The sequence below is a fragment of the Malurus melanocephalus genome, unplaced genomic scaffold (genome assembly GCF_030028575.1).
Source record: "Malurus melanocephalus ecotype Western Australia unplaced genomic scaffold, MMel_1.1 scaffold_213, whole genome shotgun sequence".
NCBI lineage: Eukaryota > Metazoa > Chordata > Aves > Passeriformes > Maluridae > Malurus > Malurus melanocephalus.
Genome location: NW_026623445.1, coordinates 732,023 through 752,588, shown reverse-complemented (window position 1 = coordinate 752,588; position 20,566 = coordinate 732,023). Strand labels below are relative to the sequence as shown.

The following is a 20,566-nucleotide window of genomic DNA, read 5'->3' as shown; positions in this document are numbered from 1 at the left end:
TTTCTGGTGCTTGTTAAACCACTACTGCTGGAAATAACTGTATTTCCAGAATCTGCAGGGTGATCTGGCAGAAAGGAAGGATGTGGGGGCAAAAATTGGTTTGGTACTGTCAGCCATTAGGAGAGTATCTGAAGTCTCAGCACTTACAGTCTCTGAGRTGGGAAAAGGTGTTCTTAAGGAGGATAAAAGTCTCTGTACCTGTTGGATCTCAAATGTGTTTTACAGTCCTGATTTATAAACCAAATTTCAAGCAAACATTTGTTTTAAATTAAATAATTTTATGTCTACATTGTCTGAAACAGTACTGTCKATATTGTCTATGTGCACACAGACTTCTCAAAGGGAGATTTTAATCTGCAGCTGCTATGTTTAATAGCTACAATTAGGGAAATGGTTAGGAATATTTGATTTTATCGCATTTATACTTCCTGTTCTGTTAAGGAAGATGCACATTTGTGGTAGTGTTTTAATGAAACACAATAAAATCTTGATGGTAAGATCTGCAGATGATATTAAAAAATGAGGAGACTTCTAGAATAAAAAAACACAATATAAATTAATTCCTTTTGGTTTCTCTTTTATTTACCTCAGTGGCTCAAGTTGCCCTGTGGAAGGCTCGTATTTTCTTTTAGAAGCAACAGGGTGTTACGTTCCAGTGATGAAAGRGTTGGGGAGCTGCAAGCTTAGCACTGAGTGCAATAAAAATGAAGTATTTGAGAGTGTTTGATTATCTGTTCAGTGTGTAACCTGTCTGCAGTGTGTGAACTGTGGAAGGTGTTCAGGAAGCTGCTGAAGACACATTAAGCCCCTGGATGCAATGAGGGAAGAAGGCCACTGCCATTTCCAATGGAACTATAATTTGAAAAAGGCATTTCACAGGGCCTTATTTGGGCCAGAGGAGAACCAGGCTAAATATTGCAGGGATGAGGCAAGACTGCTGCAGAAGGAACTGCTTCTGGTGTGAGCAGAAGCCAGTTTGCTCCACCTGGCTCCATGGCCAGCATTCCCCTGACCCATTTCTGTTTTAGCAATGTGGACCTCCCCAGGGAGCTGTTTCTCATTGGCTCCAGGACCATTACACACCCAGTATGAGGATGTTGGGCAATGCTTCCAGGAGCACCAGACAGCTGGAAAGGGGAGTTTGTGCTTCTCCCAAGCAGGTGATAGTGAGTGGCCAGTCAGGGATGTCTGCAGTGCCCTGCAAGTGGTTTCAGGCTCCAATTCTGGCATGAGCTGAAAGCACCGGTTGCTGGTACCGTTCTCCCAGGCACGAAAAGCACTGCTCTCCTCTTGAACTGGCTTTAGATCATGAAAGGAGCAGCCAGCTTGCATCCATTCTGCCACTTGTTTGATTGAGGAATGCATCAATYTGTGTTGTATTCACCAAATTAATGCATGAAAAATATTTAGGATGCAATGCCATGCGTACCAACAGTTAGGAAATGCCTGGTTCTCAAATTTCCCAGTATAACCTAAAGGGATCTGACTCAGATATCCCATCTCAGTGCTGGATGCAGGGAAGGTTCAGGACAAAACATACAGGAGCTGTGCAATTTAAAATCAGTTCACAAGCAATACCAAATATGCCACTTCTAGTCATAGTTCAGCATTTGGATGTCAACTGCTTTTATCCTGCCTAGCACTTTGATGCAGTGCTGAAATATCAACTCCTGCAGTTTGTGAAGGCCAAAATTAAGCATTAATTATCTTATGAGAGTGTAATAAGTTACCTTACTGTTACCTGCAGTGAGTCACCTCTGAACCTTCAGTAGTGTAACTCAGAGACTTTGGTGCTCTTGATACCCTCATTCTGCTTCTCACGTCTGTGTGGTTGGGGTCTGGGACGTATGAAAAGGATTGCTGTCTCATGTTTGACTCAAAAAATAAGGAGAAAGAGCACAATCCAGTATCCTCTTTCCTGTCCTTGAAGGACAAGGGCCTCCGGTCCCTGCAGTCTGGGAGGTAAGAGGGCCATGCACTGCTGGTGGTGAGTTGATGAAGGAAGATGCTAGCCCTCATTTCTTAGCTGGTGAGTTTTTGACCCTRGCAAGGAAGGAGAAGGATAAGAAGTGAGTATTAGTGCTGGCTATGTTGGCAGTCCTGTGGAGGGAGAACAAAGAAACCTAAGGCAGMTGCTCTTCTTTTTTTAGCTCCTGCTCAGGGATGGCATCCCTCAGTCCATCCTGGGGGCCCCAGGGTGGTGTGACACGATGGTGACAYGAAGCACAGTCCTCCACCATCTCCCAGCTGCAATTGCCTGGCAGCTCAGCCGTATCTCTGCACAATATCTGCTGCTGCTCTGCCAACAGGTTCAGCCCATCCTCAGTATGCTGACCGACAAGCTCAGCTGGCTCCTGAGCAGAGACACTTTGGACACAGAGGTTGGGACACATTTGCTTTGGCCAACTCTGCTACAAAAGCACCTGCAGAAAGCAGAGGTTCTTTGTAGTGTTTGCTGGCAGTGCCTGAAGTCAGCAGGAATTCAGAATGAGCCCTGGCTTGAAGCATCAGCATGTGCCTCAAAGCTCTCTCAATGCTTCTGGAGCGTTTCCAACATGCTTTCCAGCCTAAGGAAACTGAGAAGTGAAATAACAGAGGTTTAACAGTCAATGTCTCAACCAAAGCAGAGAGGAATTTCCAAGGCAAAGATACTTTTTTACCCAAGGACATTCCCTGTGCAGAGTATGAATACCTGCTTCCAAAAAAAATGGAGGCCTGATCCCTTCCCAGAAAAGGATTGAAAGGATCCATTGTAAAGGCAAGGGTTAAGTCACCCTAATGTAGGATGGACCAGTGTCCCCAGTAAGAGATATTAATTCACTTTTAAAAAGGAAAAGAAGGAAAGGAGAGAAATGTCTTTGTTCTGCTCCAGCATTCTTCATSGACAAGATACAATGCCTTTGGCTTTATGAACATGTTGCTCAATAACCTGAATATCTGTTAGCTCAGTGCACATTGTAAAAATACTTGTATAATGTTCTTTGGAGCACATTTCCACTCTCATTAAATGTAATACAAAACCAAATACATTTCAGATTTATACTATGATGACAGTGAAGATGAATAAAGTTATTTTCTTCACTGTGGGGCCTGTGAAGTCACAAATAATGCAGCTGGTTTAGTTGATGGGCAGCCTAGGAAGTGAGGGCTATGTTTGCTCAGAATAAGGTTTGCTGTTACAAAGAATTTTCTTTTATTCTCTGATATATATAAATTGCTACTAGTCCAAATTAACTGTTTCAGTGATGACATCTTTCAGAGAAACAGGCTGGAAAAGGAGAGGAGAGATACATAATGGTGAGGTTTTTTTGCCTTTGCTCTGCCCTTTCTATAATGAATAAAATAAGAAAGAGCAGTGAAGAATAATCCATAAAACTCCCAAATGCAGCTGGAAGAGATGTTCCCTCATGCAGAAAACAGCCATCGGTCTGCCTTCTAAAGATGCTTTCAGAAGCACTGGACCTGGTATTTTGAGAGGACGATGCTGGAGACAGAAGGGCCTGAAGCCAGAGCGCAGCCACGGCGCTGAGCAGAAGCTGCCCTRGGCAGAGCTCTGGTGCCTGCAGGCAGTGACTGCAGGCTGTGAGCCACAACTTAGCCCATGTCCCCAAAGCTGTCTAAGCCAGGCAAGAATAGCTTGGTATCAGGAGCATGCCAAGGTATCTTAAGACCCCTTCACCCCTATTTGTGGAGCTGCAAGTTTCTCAGTTTGGTAAAAATCTGATTTAATGACATGATCTCTCTGAGAAAGACTCTCCCCCATTCCTCCCTTTGCCAGCTAAGGCACTGAATTTACTTGAATTCTTAACTAAATCCTTCCCCCAGACAGCACCTGCTGGCCTGAGAATCTCTCCAGAAGTGTTTCTGTCTCAGATTTGCTTTTTCTTGAAAGGTTATAAAGAAAGTTCCCTGTTCASGGAACTTAAGAGCTCTGATTCTTGGTACAAGGCAGATTTAACAGCAGCAGATGAACTGGTGACAATCCCTGGCTGCCCAAGAGAACTGCTTTGAGGAGAGGCCATGGGAAGCCTGGCTCTGCTACTGGCCAGTTAAACCACAGCCAAGTGTAGAGGGGGGGAATCAAAATCACCAGCCAGGATGCTTGCCTTGTGTTTCCCAGAGAGGAATCCTGAGCCGGCTCTTTTGTCCCTGCTAGGGATTGTTCAGTGGTATTTAAAACTGTGAACTTTACATCTCTGTTTCATACTGCAGAGTGGCATGCTCTTCACCCACCTGATAAGAATCATCCAGCATCTTTATGTATAAATCTGTGAGGTCATGCCTGCGTTTCCCAGCTATTGTTTTAGGAGTCTCCTTCCGTTATTTAAAGACGGGAAATATCTTCTTCAATATCTGTCGTCCTCCAGCTTTGAAGCTGTGCTGAACAASAAAGACAGCCAAACATTTAATTCTCCCCTAATCCTTTAAATACGTTTACATGACGTTCACACGCTGTTAAGCCCCTCTCCTGTAGCAGCTGTACATCTTTTAACTCTGCCTCTAAAGCCTGCAGCTTCAACTGGGCTGGGACAGGAGCCCGTGGTACCATCGTCCTGTGGCGCTGTCCTTCTGGGTGGCATGGAGAGGGATGGTTTTCCATAATAAAGCAATCATCTGGATTGAATTGCAGATACGTAATCCTCTCACAAGGTACTCCTGTTTAGTTTTGTGAAGTGAACAAAGACATCAACTTAAACATGCTCCAGGCTGGATTCGGATATCTCTGAGAGCTTATGATCATTCCTGTGATTAGCCAGCCTGATCTGGTAGCTTTAATACAAAAGTGCAAGCACAGGATCAAAATCTTTTTCTTCAKGAAAGGAAGCTGAAATAGAATATTTCCTTAAGTTCACTCCCCAGGAAAACGTCTGAAGAGCAGACATGAGAGTTGGGACAAACCCATCTCTCTCAAGTCTCCTGCTGTGTTTTTGTGGTGTGGGAGCAAAGTGGGATTTGAGTAGTTGCCTTACAGGATGGGGGAATGGGCTGGGATGCATTGCTGTTTATGTGGATTGGTAAGTATTCATTGACTTAAGCCCCACAAAACTATTTCCTTTTTTTTCCCTTTTCATCATCAACATGAAAACTTTTCACTTGTTTTCAATAGTTTTTCTGCCTGTCTGTGAGGACTCACAAAGACATTTAGTCCATTCCATATAGCTGAAGACAGATAACCATACCAGTATCATTTCTGACAACTGTCTAAGCAGGTCCTGAGGAYCTTCAGACCCCATGTCTTCCTCAGACAGCCCATCCTCATATTATCCTTCCTGTTAAAAATTTCTACCTGGCATCTAACCTGAACCCTGAAGCCTGGGAATCTTCTGGGAAGATTTCTTGGCCTGTAGAGATAATTGTGGAACRTATCCTCTCTTTTCCCCTGGCAGCAATGATCTCCATTCAAACTCTCTATCCTATTCCCACTCAAACCTCCTCTTCTTCAGGCTAAACAACCTTCATTCTTTTCTATAGATTTTCTAGACTTCTGTTCATTTGCATTGCTTATTTGTGACTGAGCTACATCATATTACTAGGGTGGCACTATTCTACAAGCARTGGTGGGGCTACAACTTAGGGCCAGACATCGTCATTTAGATCAACGTAGGCATGGAAGCCCGGCTTTGGGCTCCTTATCGAAAATCTTGCCTTTTATCAAAGTCTGTATAAGGCTGGTGAAAGCATTCTCTGATGAAAGCTTAGATAATTTAATAAAAAGTAGCATTTCTGGAGCTAATCTGTCATCCAATTGCACAGCTATGCTGTGCCGCGCTGTTGGTGGCCATTGGGAGATTTTTCTTTATTGCACACTCTCACTTGCTGAAAGCTAAAACCAATCTAATAGCAGGAGGCTTTGGAGGCACAGCAAAGTGTATAAAAAAGACTAAATTTAATTTTTTTTAAAAAGAATACCAAAAGGGGAAGTCAAAATAGGCCGCTACTGAGGGTTAAAAAGACAGATGTAACAAAAGAATATTTCTGAGGTTTTGTGTTGTTTTGTACATTTGAGTCACTTATAAAAAGACTATTCAATTTTGAGAAACTAATAAAGCACTCTTCACCATAAGTTTTTTAATCCATTTTTAAAAATTATTTACTTCTTTAAACAGCACTATCTTGTCAGCTGTTGAATGCTTCTCTTTGTAACCCTCTAAAGCACTCCAGATATTTTCAATGAAAAGATTTTAAACTCCCCAGTATAAATAGATGGTCTATTGGTATCTGTATGTCAGAAGCTAGCAGTCTAGATGGTAAAACACTAGATTACGTCTTTGGTGTTGGAGGGAAAAAGTAATGAATAGGATTATTGTGTGATGGCTTTACTCTAGTAAGATCCACACAATTAATCAAGACCAGTGTGGCATAAAGATGCCATGAAACTCTGGGCAAACTCCTTTGGTTAGTGGATTTGTTACTCAAATGAAGGAGAAAGTTGGCTTTCAGGGAGTGTTATGCATGAAATCCTGATTTGAGCTGTACTAATGCAGTTAACGTGCTGCTGGCATGTGAGTGGGGGCACCACGTAGCCCTGCAGYTTTGATCAGCCTTTTGGAATCATGCACGGGGTTCCTGCCTCTGCTTTAGACATCATGTGAGCCTGGTTACCCAACAGACCAAGGCTAACATGTTCACACTAAGGAAATTGGTGAGTGGATTTCTTTATACCAATTTTAATTTGCTATAGAGTTAATTTGCTCACAGAGGTACTGTGAATAACATGCTAGCTAGAAGTCTTGCTGAAGGACAAGCAACGTGAAAGAAAAGCACAATCCTTAAGGAACTCAAAAAAGGAATAAACCATCATTGGCAAAGCTGTTGTGTAGATTTACAAAGGGTTGTAATGCCCAACACATGCATTTTTAGACATTCTTCAGTATTTACCTTAAAGACATTGCTAAATTTGAGGAATCACATCATATGGCATGTGCATTCTGACACATTTCTCTTTTTAAAAATTGCATTTTGGGAAAACTCATCAGCTTCCTTCTCAAGTAAATTTGAAGAGATGCAGCCAAATAATTGAGTCTTGACATATGCTTTTCCTTGAAAAGGTTAGATGTCTTTCACTGATGGAAATTTCATTGATACATGAATTATACTCATGTATTAACCTGACRGTTATGTGTGCCCACTTGCTCATGACATCAGCTTATGGAACTAACCCAATAGGACACACCTGCAAGAAGGAGCTTTCCAAATCAGATCCTTAAACAATAACACAATAATTTCTAATAAATATTTCTCAGCAGCTGGTTCTCTAAGATCTGTTCAGGAACTAATTTAATTAAAAAAAAAATTAGGCCTCTAGATTTGAACTTCCTTGTTGTACTTAGAGATCAGTTAAGAACAAAAGGCAATTTGAACACATTCCCTGGTTTTATTTTTACCACGTCCCTCCAATACAATGGTATCAAGGACAAACCCTGCCCTTAAATGATGTTCATTGACCTTCACAACAATCAGGAACTTTTCCTTTCATCTCAATTTGATATTGAGGGATAGGTTTTATCATCAGATCTGTTAACTTCAACAGGAGCCGCATGGATGCACCTATGCTCAGCATTTCACYCAAACACTTTACACCATCACAGGGCTTTCCCAATGTTCCTGGGCAAGAAGGATAAAACAGAACAACTGTGTCCTGTCAAACAAGGCAGACCAGTCAGCCAGAGTGAAAACATGTCAGGCAGCCCTGCAAAAAAAATGTAGCTAGAGCATCTTTGTTGTCTGAAGACATGCACAGGAATGCACAACGTGTCTGGGGAGACGAGCTGCTCACCAGGCACATGGCAGGGCAGCCGAAGGTGGCTTTGTCCCTGCTGCTCCAGAGCCTGTGGCTGGCTCTGCCACTGCTCCTCCTGAGGGTGCTGGAGCAGCTCATCCACCTCTGGTACCCAGGCACACAGCACACCACGTGTCCCTGCACAAGGCATCACTTGCTGGGTGCTCACTCTGCAGCATACAGGAGGCTACAGGGTCACTAGAGGAAAAACAAGCATTTAACCTTCGACTCTTTTAAAGGAGCACCTTGCAATGAAAATGTCAGTTTGGCAAATGCTACTTCATGTTGAGTTTCTTTTGTTTGTTTTTGTTTTGGTTTTATGTTTGTTTAGTTTGGTTTTTTTTTTTTTTAAAGCCTAGATTTTTAACTCCTAATCAACCTGCTTTTTTCATCCTGCCTGACCTTTTCTGGAGCAAATAGGTTGGGATTTCACTCTGCAAGTCGTCCAGTAGGGCAGTAACTTGTGGCTGAGCTAGTTTGYAACAATTGTGAACAAGAATGAAATAATTTTTGTATTTTATTAAAAAAGATACTTAGGCTATAATTTGGAACTCTGGTAAAGAGGGACTTGAAATGGTTTGCCCGATCCAGAATACCTAATTTTAAAATGAGAATGAAGTAAGCTTTTACCGTGGCTTTTATTGTGGCAGGAGGAATCCTGTCCGTGTCATCCCTGTTCCTGCAGCTGCCAGACCTCCGTGCTGCCGTGGGAGGGAGCAGCGCTCTTGCCTGTGCTGCCCGAGCTGGTGGTGGTTCCCACCAAGTGATTTGGATGCAGTGGGAAAGGTCAGCCCTCGCCTGGGCCTGGTGCAATTCCTGCTGTGCTGCATCTGGCCAGGCAGGGAAAATATTCACTGCCACTCATGTCTCACATCCCCTTCGTGTGCTCTCGCTGGCTGCATCTCCCTGGGCACAGGAAACAGGTCCGGGGACATTTTCTGGCACCGAAGCCACGTGGCGCAGGGTGACTTGTATTTTATACTGTCTTATGCCTCTTGGCTGCATCCAGTGGGAATGGCTTTTGATCCTGAGACTTGTAGGAGGGTGGTTGTGGCACCCAAGAACTGGCACAGACAGCCACGCTCCAGGGACAGGGAGGGTCCCAGGCTGTTTTCCAGCTCGGTGACAAAGATGCACCTTCTGCAGGTGGGCAGCAGCCCTGCCTGAGGCTCRCACATCCAGCCTGCCTTGCCTTTGCCTTCACAGCTGAGATAGACAGAGACACCTTTAAGGCATGAGTTTCTTGGTCTATTTCAGATTTACCTTTGGGTGACTGGGACTGTGCCTTATTTTTCCCASGGAAGGACACAAGAGCCATCTGTGGGTGAGAATCAGATACAATGGAGAGACCGAGCAACACTAGCAAAAAAAAACCCTGGGAGGGCTGCAGCCAGCAGAGCTGGTGCTGTGAGGGCAGCCAAGGGAGATGCCTTCCTGCTTTCCCTGTAGGGCAAGGTGTGCAGGGAGGGACTAAAAGGGTGGCTGTGCTTCATGGCAATCCCTCAGCATCACCACCAGCAGTGAAGCAGTTAAGACCTGGGGGCCCTTTTTTTTTTTTTTTTTTTTTTTCCTACATCTGAAAATAGCACAAGGCAGCCTTTGAGCACTGGCAGTGATGTGCCGACATTTGTCCCTTCGAAACATCCCCTCCACCCCTTCTGCTCAGTTCATGGGGCAGGAAGAGCCGCCCACTTGGAGATGGAGCCCGGAAAGCCTCTCGAGGAACGGGACACTTCCTCAGGGCTGACCCGCTAAAAATAGCCGAGTAGGGATGAATGCTTGTGTGAAACAGTCTGCAACCCAGTGTGATGTGAYACACGCTGGAATCTCTTCGGGTTGGAATCTCTTTAGGCTGGAATGAGGTGCAATGTGAAACAGGCAAGGAGGAAAGGAGGAGAAGCCAGATGCCTGATTTCTGGCTTCCCATCAGGGATCTCTGCTAGTGAGGGGAGAGGGGCAGATATCTCCAGGGCACGGCATGGGCTTTAACTGGCCAGCCCTCTTGGGGTAACTAACTCTTGGGGGTACACAGTTCTTGGCTTTAACTTTCGCAGGATCCCAGAGCAAATTGCTCTGCTGCCATATTACATCAACCCGTTCACCAGGAGCTATAATACCATTTTTTGTTAGCCATAATTTGTTAACTCTTTCTGGTGATGAAACCATGTTTTCAGGCAGCAGGAAAACATCACAGCTCTCTGGCAAAGAGACAGACTGAGCTCCTGGAAGCTGCCAGATGTTCATTYTTCTCACCCCCCTCCTAAAATATCACCGTAATTTTAATTTACTCAGATGAATGAGCAGTTGACTTAACTGACATCCAATATAAAATTCATAGTAAGAAAAGAGACGCTTGGGATAATTTTGATTGATTTACTTGGCAGAATTTTGATAGCTACTGAAAAACATACTATTCATGTTTAGGTGAAAAATAAATGGAGTCAAATAAGTGTCACTGCATAGTACTAGGAGGTATATACAGCCACATGTAAAAATGCATAAACACAAACATTTCTGTACAGCAACTTTTCTTTTCAGTCTGTATAGAGAAACACTGGTTTATAATATGGGGAAAATATAAAGCAGACATACATGCAACAAGGACATGACAGTTACATAGGTCCAACCTGCCTCCCAACAGCTGAAATAACAATAATAACAATAATTATAATAATATAATAATAATAAAAGCATTTTTCGGGGAAAAAATTTGAAACCTGGAATGTTTTCGTGTTGAGGTTTCCAGAGAGTTTCAGATGTGAAACGYATCTGAAGGTTATTTAAAGGCTTGATTCAAAGCCCTGTGAAGGCAATGGAAAGATTCCATTGGTTTCAGTGAGCTTGGGGTCAGACCCAGCTATTTAACCATGATCCCATTCTGCCCTCCCCCAAAACCCAAAGTTGAAATCTGCAGATAAAAATAAACAATCATATCATACAAAACTTTGCATATAGAATACAAAAGGTAACGGTTGACTTTTTGTATAAAATACAACTTTTTGATAGTATATTTATTTCACATATGTATAAATATAACCCAAATAATATGATTTTTATTATTCCTACCAAAATATTATTACTTTTTGTTGTTGTTTTTACAAAAGTTTACAAAACAAATAATTCTTTATATGTACAACCCAATACTGTGAAGAGTGCCCAGTCAATGATGAAAAATAGACTTTAAGGGTAGTGCACTTAGCCATTGCAAAGAAAGAAAAAAAAGACACTAGCTCCATTCAGATACAAGTGTTCTGAAGAAATGATACTGGATTCAAGTTTTGGTTGCAAGAGTCTTTCATAAGCTTGCATTTCAAATGCATCAGGCATGCATTTACAGGACTGGAAATGGCCTCTACCTTTTTTGAATTGACTTAAGACAGGATGTAATTTTGCTCCCAGGGATGGCACTCCCAGCCCAGTGTCTTYTGCACTCCAGGCTGAGGCCAACAGGACAACACTCAGCACTGAGTCCACCACTGCATGATATAACAGAACCATAGAATCATAGAAAATCCTGAGTTGGAAGGGACCCACAGGAATCACTGAGTCCAACTCCTGACTCCTTGCCTTGGGACCAGCTCCTCAGCTGAACAGTTTTTTTACATCATTTGAGGATCTGGAAATCAGTCTCCTCTTAATACAGAAACCAGTGGTAGCTTTTTCAATGGCAAGTGAGAGTAGTTGAAGTTAGCAGGCTTCGGTGCCCATTGCTCCTGRTGACACTAACTGAGCCTTGGCCTCAGTGGCATCCATGGCAGCTGTCTGTTCCTACCAGAGCTGGCAGACACTGCTGACCTATTCATGGACAGGGTGTGTGTGAGGCAGATGAGCCAATCTTCCTTCCACTTCAATCTCATGCAGCTACTACTTCAGTCTAGTTTTGCACAATTTATRCAGGACACATTTGTTAGATCACATCTCTATCTCTCCAAACTTAGGTGGGACCCCAGTGGCCTGAGCTGAAAAGTTCTTCAAAGACTTGGAAAAACTTGTACTGACATATCAAAGGGACTGCATGCACCCCAACCAAAACTGGGGAGAAGAGAGAGCTTTCTGGGCAGCTGAGTCACTCAATGCAGAGATGTGCAATGATCACTAGCTGGRCTGGCAGGAGGGACCCTTCAGCAGSCTTTCCTGTCCCTCTTATTTCTCTGGGAATGAACAGCCTCAACTGGCATATCTAACTAAATGCCAATGTAACACCTTTTGTGAAGGTGCTGGTGTTCACTTGTGTGACAATGCTTCTTGAAACATCTTGAAAAATTGTGCCCATTTGAAATGACAGGGTGAAATGACTGGAAAAGCCTTATTAAAACCTCTCCCAAGAAGTAGGTCAGATAAGTGCAGAGGCTATTGTCAAATAGTCTACTCATCCCACTGCCACTAACAAGGATGAATAAAGCACTTGCCTCTTGGCACCAAGGCATGTGAACGTAGGCATTGTATTCCTTTGCCACATCYAGTTTTAGCTAATTCAGAGGAGGCTGTGAAACACATCACACCAAATCATTTTAAAGAACAGCATTTTCAKTTGAATTGCAAGATCTGTTCCTATCCATGAATCCTGTCTGAATCACTGTGGAGCTGCTTTATAGTGACATAGCATATYCTTCTGATCCCCTTACTGACCAAGACTACAGCAAAAAATTTAATGTAGTCGAGACTGTTCCCTGGCAGGTGTGGGACAGCCTGTATCCATACTGCTCTGCTCTGTTGGCCTTCAAGGCAAGGTGGCTACAAACTGCCTATGGGAATGGTCCTTGCCCCAGAATGTCTTCCTAGTGATACACAGAAATTGCTCAGGGCAATATTAGCTGGGCCACCCCCAAACCCAGAACAGATGATCGAGTCCAGTGCCCAGAAGTAATCCCCAGAACAGTATCATGTACAAGCACGGCTCTGGCTGCGYAGAGCCTCCTACTGTGAGTTATAATTGATGTGCATGCTAATTTCAGGGGCAGAGGCTCTTGTACTCCAGACAGAGGCTGTGGAGGCCTGGGCCAWCACCAGAACTCTTTCAACTCTCCTAATGTGCAAAGGAGAAAACAGGATGGAACCAAAGTTCTGCGCATTCAAAACGGCACCTTCTTCCCACRCAGATAGATGGTGGCATTTCATCTGGGCTAAACCTGTTTGAGAGAAGATCTGGCTGATCTTCACCTGATTGGTACTTGCCATGATTTGAGATGAAAATGTGGACAGTGACTTAGCTGAGCCACTTTAGATATTTGCCCTCCTCTAAGCTGGACTGGGAGAGTGGTCAGTKAGGGTCAAATCATGAGCATCCTTCTCACTCAAGTTTCTGTGAAGTTCACTGGAGTCCCTGGGGGTAGGGCAAGGTGGCAAAGTGAGGATCCTGAGCTTTGGTGGTAGTACATCTCATGTTTCCCTCAATGCCCAGAATGACTGTGCTGCTGGCAGGACAGCAGCATCCTCTAATACTGAAAACACTGATGAAAGGGAGAATTCAAATGCTAGAGCACATGAGTAACACACTGCATGATCTGTCTCCTTCTYCCCTTGGATGAAACCACTTGCCTTGCTGTGTGCTACAAAAGGTACAGGGTTAATAACAAAATCATTGGGAAAGCAAATATAAGTTTGTACTGTGCAGAAGTAAACAGTTTTTGTAATGCCATGAGATTTCCACAGGGCTTGATGCTGTCAGGGCTGTGCACTCCCAAGGAAGTTAAGGGTTGTGAACACAATGGCTGAAGAACTCTGGACCACTTAGGGTCTTACTTGCACTCAGAGGAATTATGTTCCACAGCCCATACCACTGTCTGGTGCTTCCATGTGGGAARCTGAACATATTTTTTTCCCGCAGACCCTGTGAGAAGAACTGATTACTTTGCAATGGGCTGGGCACAGGTGTGGGGAACAGACCCTTCGCGTGTTTTTACTCCTCTGTGGCAGGCAGGAATATTCATTTATGCTGTCATTTCAGTTTTGTTCCTTGATCTATTCTTCATAGGGCAGTTGCCCTATGTTGTATTTTAAAGGACAGCTCAGTTACTGGAGTGTAAATTAATAAAGCAGGATGTTGGCATCTAAGGAGAAATCTAAGGTCCTTGCTGCCTCTTCATCTTGTTCCCTCTTGGTACTGTCACTTATGAGTGGTTCCCTAAAATTTCATCAAGGTTGATGTCTTTCATCCAGTCATCATTACCAGGCTCTGTTTTCAGTAAGGAATCTATAAAATCCGAGTCACTGTTGAGCGCAGGKCCTATACTGTCACCTTGCTGGTTCAGAAAGTCAAACGTTAGGTCATTGCCATGCTCACTTCCTTGGTAAGCCCGGGAGGTTTGGTTGGTACTTGTGAAACCGGTTGATGGCAGAGATGACGGCGGGGTCATGCTCGTTCCTGGCTGATTCAAGGGAGGCACAGTCTGTCCTCTCAGCTGGTTGGGTCGAATGCTGAGCCCTCGTAGCGAGCCAGCAGATTGTCCATTCAGAGTCTGCTGCATTTGGTTTAGAGGGGGCCTCATTTGGACTCCCGCCGTTAACTGGTTAGGGGGTGCCAGTGCACGCTGAGGAAAATGCTGGCTGCCTACATTGCGTTGCAAAGACTGGTTAGGATATGGAGTGCCGGCTGGGAAACGTACCCCTGCGGGTTTCAGTGCATCCTGCTGCTTCACCGCAGCCTCTTGTGGGGCCCAGTTCTGGGCGTTGGCAGTAGCCGTGATCATCACGTTGGCCGGCCGTTGAGCAGGGATACCTGTTGCTCCGTGGGTCAAGCTTGGCCTTATTTGCTGAGAGCTGACCACTGACCCCGTCCCAAAAGCTGCCACGTTGTTTCCCTGTGTCATGGTTTGCTGTCGGGACACCATGGGGTTATTCTGACCGGGCAGAACTTGATTTTGGTTTCTGTGTGGCTGCATTTGGTTCATTCCTGAAGTCACGTTGTATGTGCTTGGTTGGTTGCAAGGAAGGTTCCCGTAGCAGCCCATACTCCGAGAAGCAGGAACAGAAGGCATCCGGGTTCCAGCAGGGGTGGACATGAGGCTGGAGCTCTGGGGCATGATGCTATGAGTTGAAATTGGGTTGGGTAAGGACATGTTGTTGGAGCTCATGCTCACAGCTGGTGAACCACCTGGAAAGGAGAAAACAGAAGTGTTACAGCAAGCATGAGTGCATCAATGTGTGGTTTCACTCAAATACCAGCAGCTCAAAAATCCAGTTTTCTATCAGCAGAGTTTCTTGAAGAAGACACTTTGCTCTTACGAGGGCTTACATGAACTTGCCTTGAAGATTCCTATGATCCAAAGGCTGGTTTGGCCTGTACTGAGCCATTTGTGGTCTTCCCATCCCTTCAGAGGAGAGCACATGAGCCAAAACTGGTGCTCATTGTAAGAGAAATACTGGAGCAGGGAAGGACAGACAGAACGACTGGGCAGGAGAGAAGACTTTTCCTCCTTCCTTTAGAGAAGCACTAGATTCGTCAGAGAGGACAAGGCCCAAGTGATCACAGATCAAGAACTTTTCTTCCTTACAGGGAAGAAAAGCTCATGCTGGCTCCCTCTGGAGATAATGGAGGTGAGAGGCACTTTTATCAGGCTCCTTCTCCCCCTTTCTTAGACACCTACAGCACCAGTATCCATCTTTTTTGGGARCGTCTGTCCCAGATGACAGCAAAAGCCAAGACTGCTGTCACTGCTGYCATTCCTTTTACATTTCAAGACTAAATRAAAAGTGACACTAAGAATTTGGAGAGCCTCTCAGCCACCTCTTTTAAAACTCTCTAAGACACCTCACACACTTGCAGCTGTGTGCTAGGACAGCAGCTCAGCCCAATCTGTGACCTGCCTGTCCCTCCCAACTGGTGGCTGAGCAGGCATGAGGACACGACTTGGTGCTGTGCCTAGTGAACCCCACAATGCCCCTTCTAAACTCTCTTCCCAGCTGGGCTATGGCCATTTGCCCCTGCAGAAACAGACTTGCCCGTGAGGAACCACACGTGATGTGCCAGCTCTTGCTGGACATGAACATCACCTTTTGTGCATCAGAAAATTACAAGTTGTGAGCTGSCACCAATCTATTACTCCTGGCTAATTCTGCCCAGTAGAGGATTTTCCTGTACCTGACAACACCTGCTAACAGATCACAAGAAGAGAGATTTTTCTTACTTTCAGCCTCCAAACCTCAAAACAAGCTCACTTCTTTGGCTAAACAGGCTCTATTTCAAGACCACAGTAGGTCATTTATGCCATAAAGGCTGAGTGCTTATGCAGTGCAAGACTGAATTAATCCCTGAGAGTTTAAACACAGCCAGTGTAGATGACCCTGCAGAGAATCCCCTGGAGAATCCCCTCTGCWCATAATCAGCTGCTCCACAGCCTAATTCCCTTTGCTACTGTTGATTCCAGTACAAACTCTACAAGAAGCACAGCCCAGAGAAGTCAGGTTCATGGCAAATGTAAGGAGATGTTTCTTCACACAATRTGTGGGTCAGCCAAGGAAATCTGTGCCAAATGGCTAAATTCTCACACCTCTTTGAGTGGCCCCCAAAGTGTGAGAGAAGTTGTTGAATGGGCTTGCTACCAAGGTACCACTGCAGTTCAGGAACTCCCTGAGCCTTTCTCAGAGGAGGAACGAGGAGATTTGCTATTTCATAGGGAGCAACTAATAGCAATTTTTAGGCATGGGACGCTGCCTTGGTTTGATCCATTGTACGTGGCAAAACCATATAGAATTCGACTAACTCTGATTTCATCATCAAATCTTATTCTGTATTGGTCTGTGTGATTAATTTTATTCCTTGGTCCATCATCAATTTCTTCCTACTACACAGATGCTTCAAGACTGTGTCACGCAACATTCTCCAAATACTTCAATCTCAGTGTGTGGTATGTTTTCGAGTTCTTTGGAACTCCTTTCAGAACTTGAAAGTTTTTGGGGTTTGATTTCAAAGCTGTTCATCATAGCTGATCACAGTGATAACTTCTGTGCATCTCCAAGATGGATGTAAAGYAAGCCCTATTTTTCCTGTTCAGTATCATCTTGGCCAGTGTTTGTGTCCATTCTAATCACATGGCCTGCTCACGGTGGTATCAGGAGACCTGTCAGTCATTTCCTTTTGAGCTATGTTAATTTTGTGTCATTTGGGTTTCTTAACCAAAATAGGCAGTATTAAAGGATATTATCTGAAAAACTATTGCCTTCAAGTTGTGGTTTCACTGAAAAAAATAGCTGGCAAGTTTGAAAAGATTCTTCCACATGATTCTATGTTGCTTAGTATTATGTCCTCTTCCTAAATTCTTTRTAATTTGGGCTGTATCTGCTCCCCAGCAGTTTTGCTGAGCTCTGCATTAAGCTACTATGGCTGCAATTACCTACTTAGCCTTTTACTTTTTATCATGGCATTAGCAGTCTTCTTTAGCATTYTGAGACTAAGTAAAAAGTGACACTAAGAATTTGGAGAACCTCTCAGCCACCTCTTTTAAAACTCTTTAAGACAAATCATGCACATACATATTTAAAAAGTCTATGTTTAGGAACAGCTGTTTAATATACTGTTCCTGTTGAAATGTCACCATAATGATGTTCAGCTCCCGCAGACTGGAACCAAAGAAAAAAGTTTTCATATATTTCTGCCTTTTCTGCATTATTTTTACATATGTGCTATTTCCATTTAGTAATGGATGCAAAGGATTAATTTTTTTTCCTTAAGGACTTAAAAAATAACTCTTCCCAAATCATTAACACCGAGCGTGACTCCACAACCAGAGCGCTTGTTCCAAATCAGTATGAACATAGATACCTAAATTAAGAMTCTCCTCTTATTCTGGAAGGCAGCCTCTTCCACAAACAGTCTCTAATTGGGAGACACTTGACTGTAGAGAATCTAATTCTCCTRAGAATTGTCCTAACTTAAGCACTTAAATTCCATACCCAAGCTGGGCAGCGCCTGGGACAGGAGATGCTATAGGGAATCCACGTGGCTTTAGCCCGACAGGGACAATCAAATTACAACCATAAGTGCTCAGCTGGCAACGGCATGATTAGTGCTATCTTGGGCTTTGCTGGTGGTTTGTGCAGTTTTGGAACTACTGTAACATCTCCTATGAAGAYAGGCTGAGAGAGCTGGGGTTGTTAAGTCTGAAGAAGAGAAGGCTCTGAGGTGTCCTACTACTTCCCAGTACCTGAAGGAGGCTACACRAGAGATAGAGAGGGACTTTTTACAATGATGTGTACTGACAGGACAAGGGAGAATGRCTTTAAAYYGACAGAGGATAGGTTTAGATTGGATATAGGGAAGAAATTTRCTCAGGGGTGGTGAGGCACTGGACTAGTGAAGAAGTTATGAATGTCCCATCCCTGAAAGGGTTCAAGGCCAGGCCGGATGGGGCTCTGAGCAACATGGTCTAGTGACAGGTGTCCCCYGCCCATGGCAGAAGKTTTGGAACCAGATGATCTTTAAGGTCCCTTCCAACACAAGCCTTTCTGTGATTCTATGATCTTTTTGCACAGGTGATAAGGATGGGGCCCTGATTGTTTGCTCCCTTATGCCCATAGCAAAGAGGAGGAATGCTACAGAATTCAATGACATTTGAAAAGATCTGGAACAACAAGCTGGGGAGAGATGCTTCTCTCTCTCCAGTTGAACTACAAGTTTGTAGAGTCACTTCATTGCCACTGGGTGAAGCCCCTCCTGGGGTGACCCTGSCAGCTGTTGAGCAGACCCCAGGGCTATCATCACACTGCTCCTGCAAATGCAGCACTTTTTAAACAACACAAGTGTTTGGGAAGGGGTTGTACTTATGGCCAAAAGACGAAGCTTCCTCTTTCTTTGTTTTGCTATTTTTATGCTTTTATTTTTAACACAAGTATTTTCCATTCTTATTTCTTCCAGATGGGAAGAAATGCCTTCCCCAGAAGCACTGTGTACAGCAGCTGGGTACCCCAGGCTACAGCAGTTCASAGAAACAGCTTCCCCACCCTATTCACCTGCTCTTTTCTTGGGAGTTTCTTATGGCATGGCACTGTGGGGAAAAGTATAGAGAAACAAAACACTCAACCAAGTTTCTCCAACCCCCTCTGTGATTTTATTTAGATTTTTGTCTCTTCTTTSCTGACCTGAGCAAAGTTATTCCCAGAAAAAGGGAACAGTTTCCCTTATGCAAGAGTTTCCTAATCGCTCCATCTGGTAGCTTTGCTGGAAGCTCCCAGAACAGCCCTTTCTCCCTGGCTTGCCTGAAATGCTGCTGTTCTCCCGGGGCTCRCTCAGCAGGGACTTGAGATTTGAATGGACAAGTGCTGCCAATCCCACATGTTTCAAACCCAGGAGATGGGAYTCCAAATACCACAACCCTGGCAAAGACTCCATCAGATTAACAACAACGAGAGCTGCCACATAACAATGGTGAYCTACTCATTTCGGAGCCTTTCACAGATGTGGCTGCACTCACTTCCATTTTCTTTCTTAGGCTAGAGATGGATTGTTTTTGAGTAAAAGCCAATATCCTCAATTAATCTTTTGATTCCAGGAACAAGCCTTTAAACAACACACCAAATCACAAGATTCCCCAGCCAACCGCTGGGGTTGCCAAAATGTTTGTTTTGGGAGTACAGGAAGGACCAAGCCAGCGAGCAGAACGCTCTCTGTCCTGTGGCGTTGCCCTCACCATGGGTTGCCACACTGGGATGCTTGTGCAAATTTACTGGAGGTTAACACCCAGATCCATGAGAAAGCAGCAGTTTCCAACCTGCAGCAACCTTATCACTGCTAGAACTTACAAGCAAAGCAAGGGAGCACCTGAATGCTGCCAGCAGGTTGGGCAGAGGAGCGGCATGTGARTAAGCTGCACTTTAGAGCTCCTTAAAATTGTAATAAAAACTGAAAAAGTTTTGCTCCAAAGGACAGATAAGAAGGAAAGACTGAGATGACTGGTTGAGTCTGCAGAGCCAACAGTTATGGAAAAACAAAAGAAAACAGAAAAAATCTTTCTCTTCCTTAGCATGTTGCATACAAAAATATACTAGAAGGAAAAGGATCCTTTCTATACTTGTATGCACAGACACTTTTGCAGTRTAAAGAACATCCTTTGGTCCCATCTAMYACACTTCCCCYGCCTCCTCTCTCTCCTCAGCATTTTTTCCTTACTCTGCCACTCTCTGAGTGGCTTTCAGCCAATCAACAAGGTGAACAGTATGAAAAGCCAAACAAGCTATCCTGTGCTTCAAAAACTAGACTGTCCAAGGAGGTCAGGGCACAAGAGCTAAAACAAAGGACTAGTCCTGAAGTGTTGGGCAYTTCCTTCCCTGGGCAGTTCTCGCAGAAATCAAGGGCTTTTGCTCTACTGTTTGCCTGATCTGTTGAAATGCTGCTTGTAGAGCATCACTAAGACCATGACCATAGCATATTGAACAGAGAAGTACCACCCTTGATGGTGCCATGTGAGGGACTTAAAAATCAGTATGAGCCRTACATGAACTGCCATTTGAAGGGAGGGGTGGTTGTCATCTCAATCTCTGAGGCACGATGCCCTACATGCAATACAGAARCATCTGGACAGACACTGTGAGGTTGCATAGTCAAGAAGACATCYCTGCCTCAAGTATTTGGGTGCACATCTGTCCCAGATAGTACTAACAGGAGGCTTACCAACCCTCCCTCCCCATGCCTGAGAGAGGCAGTAGCAGCCTGGATGAAGCACCAGATCATACACCAGCACTGCTCAAAGGTGCAGGACAGCAAGGTAAACAGCACAGGAGAACAGCATGACCACCAACTGCCTCTGCAGGGATGGAAGGGGATATCAGAAAATCATATCCCAGTCATCCCAT

At 44.2% G+C, this 20,566-nt stretch overlaps 1 protein-coding gene across 1 annotated transcript in view; it reads right to left on the bottom strand.

The window, feature by feature from the left end:
- Window positions 1–10,148: 10,148 nt before the first annotated feature.
- Window positions 10,149–20,566, bottom strand: part of MAML2 (mastermind like transcriptional coactivator 2) — a 66,227-nt gene continuing 55,809 nt past the window's right edge. The window contains exon 5 of the mRNA XM_057373996.1: window positions 10,149–14,873. Coding sequence (XP_057229979.1) covers window positions 13,891–14,873 — 983 coding nt within the window. The 3' untranslated portion in view covers window positions 10,149–13,890. The remainder of the gene's footprint in view (window positions 14,874–20,566) is intronic.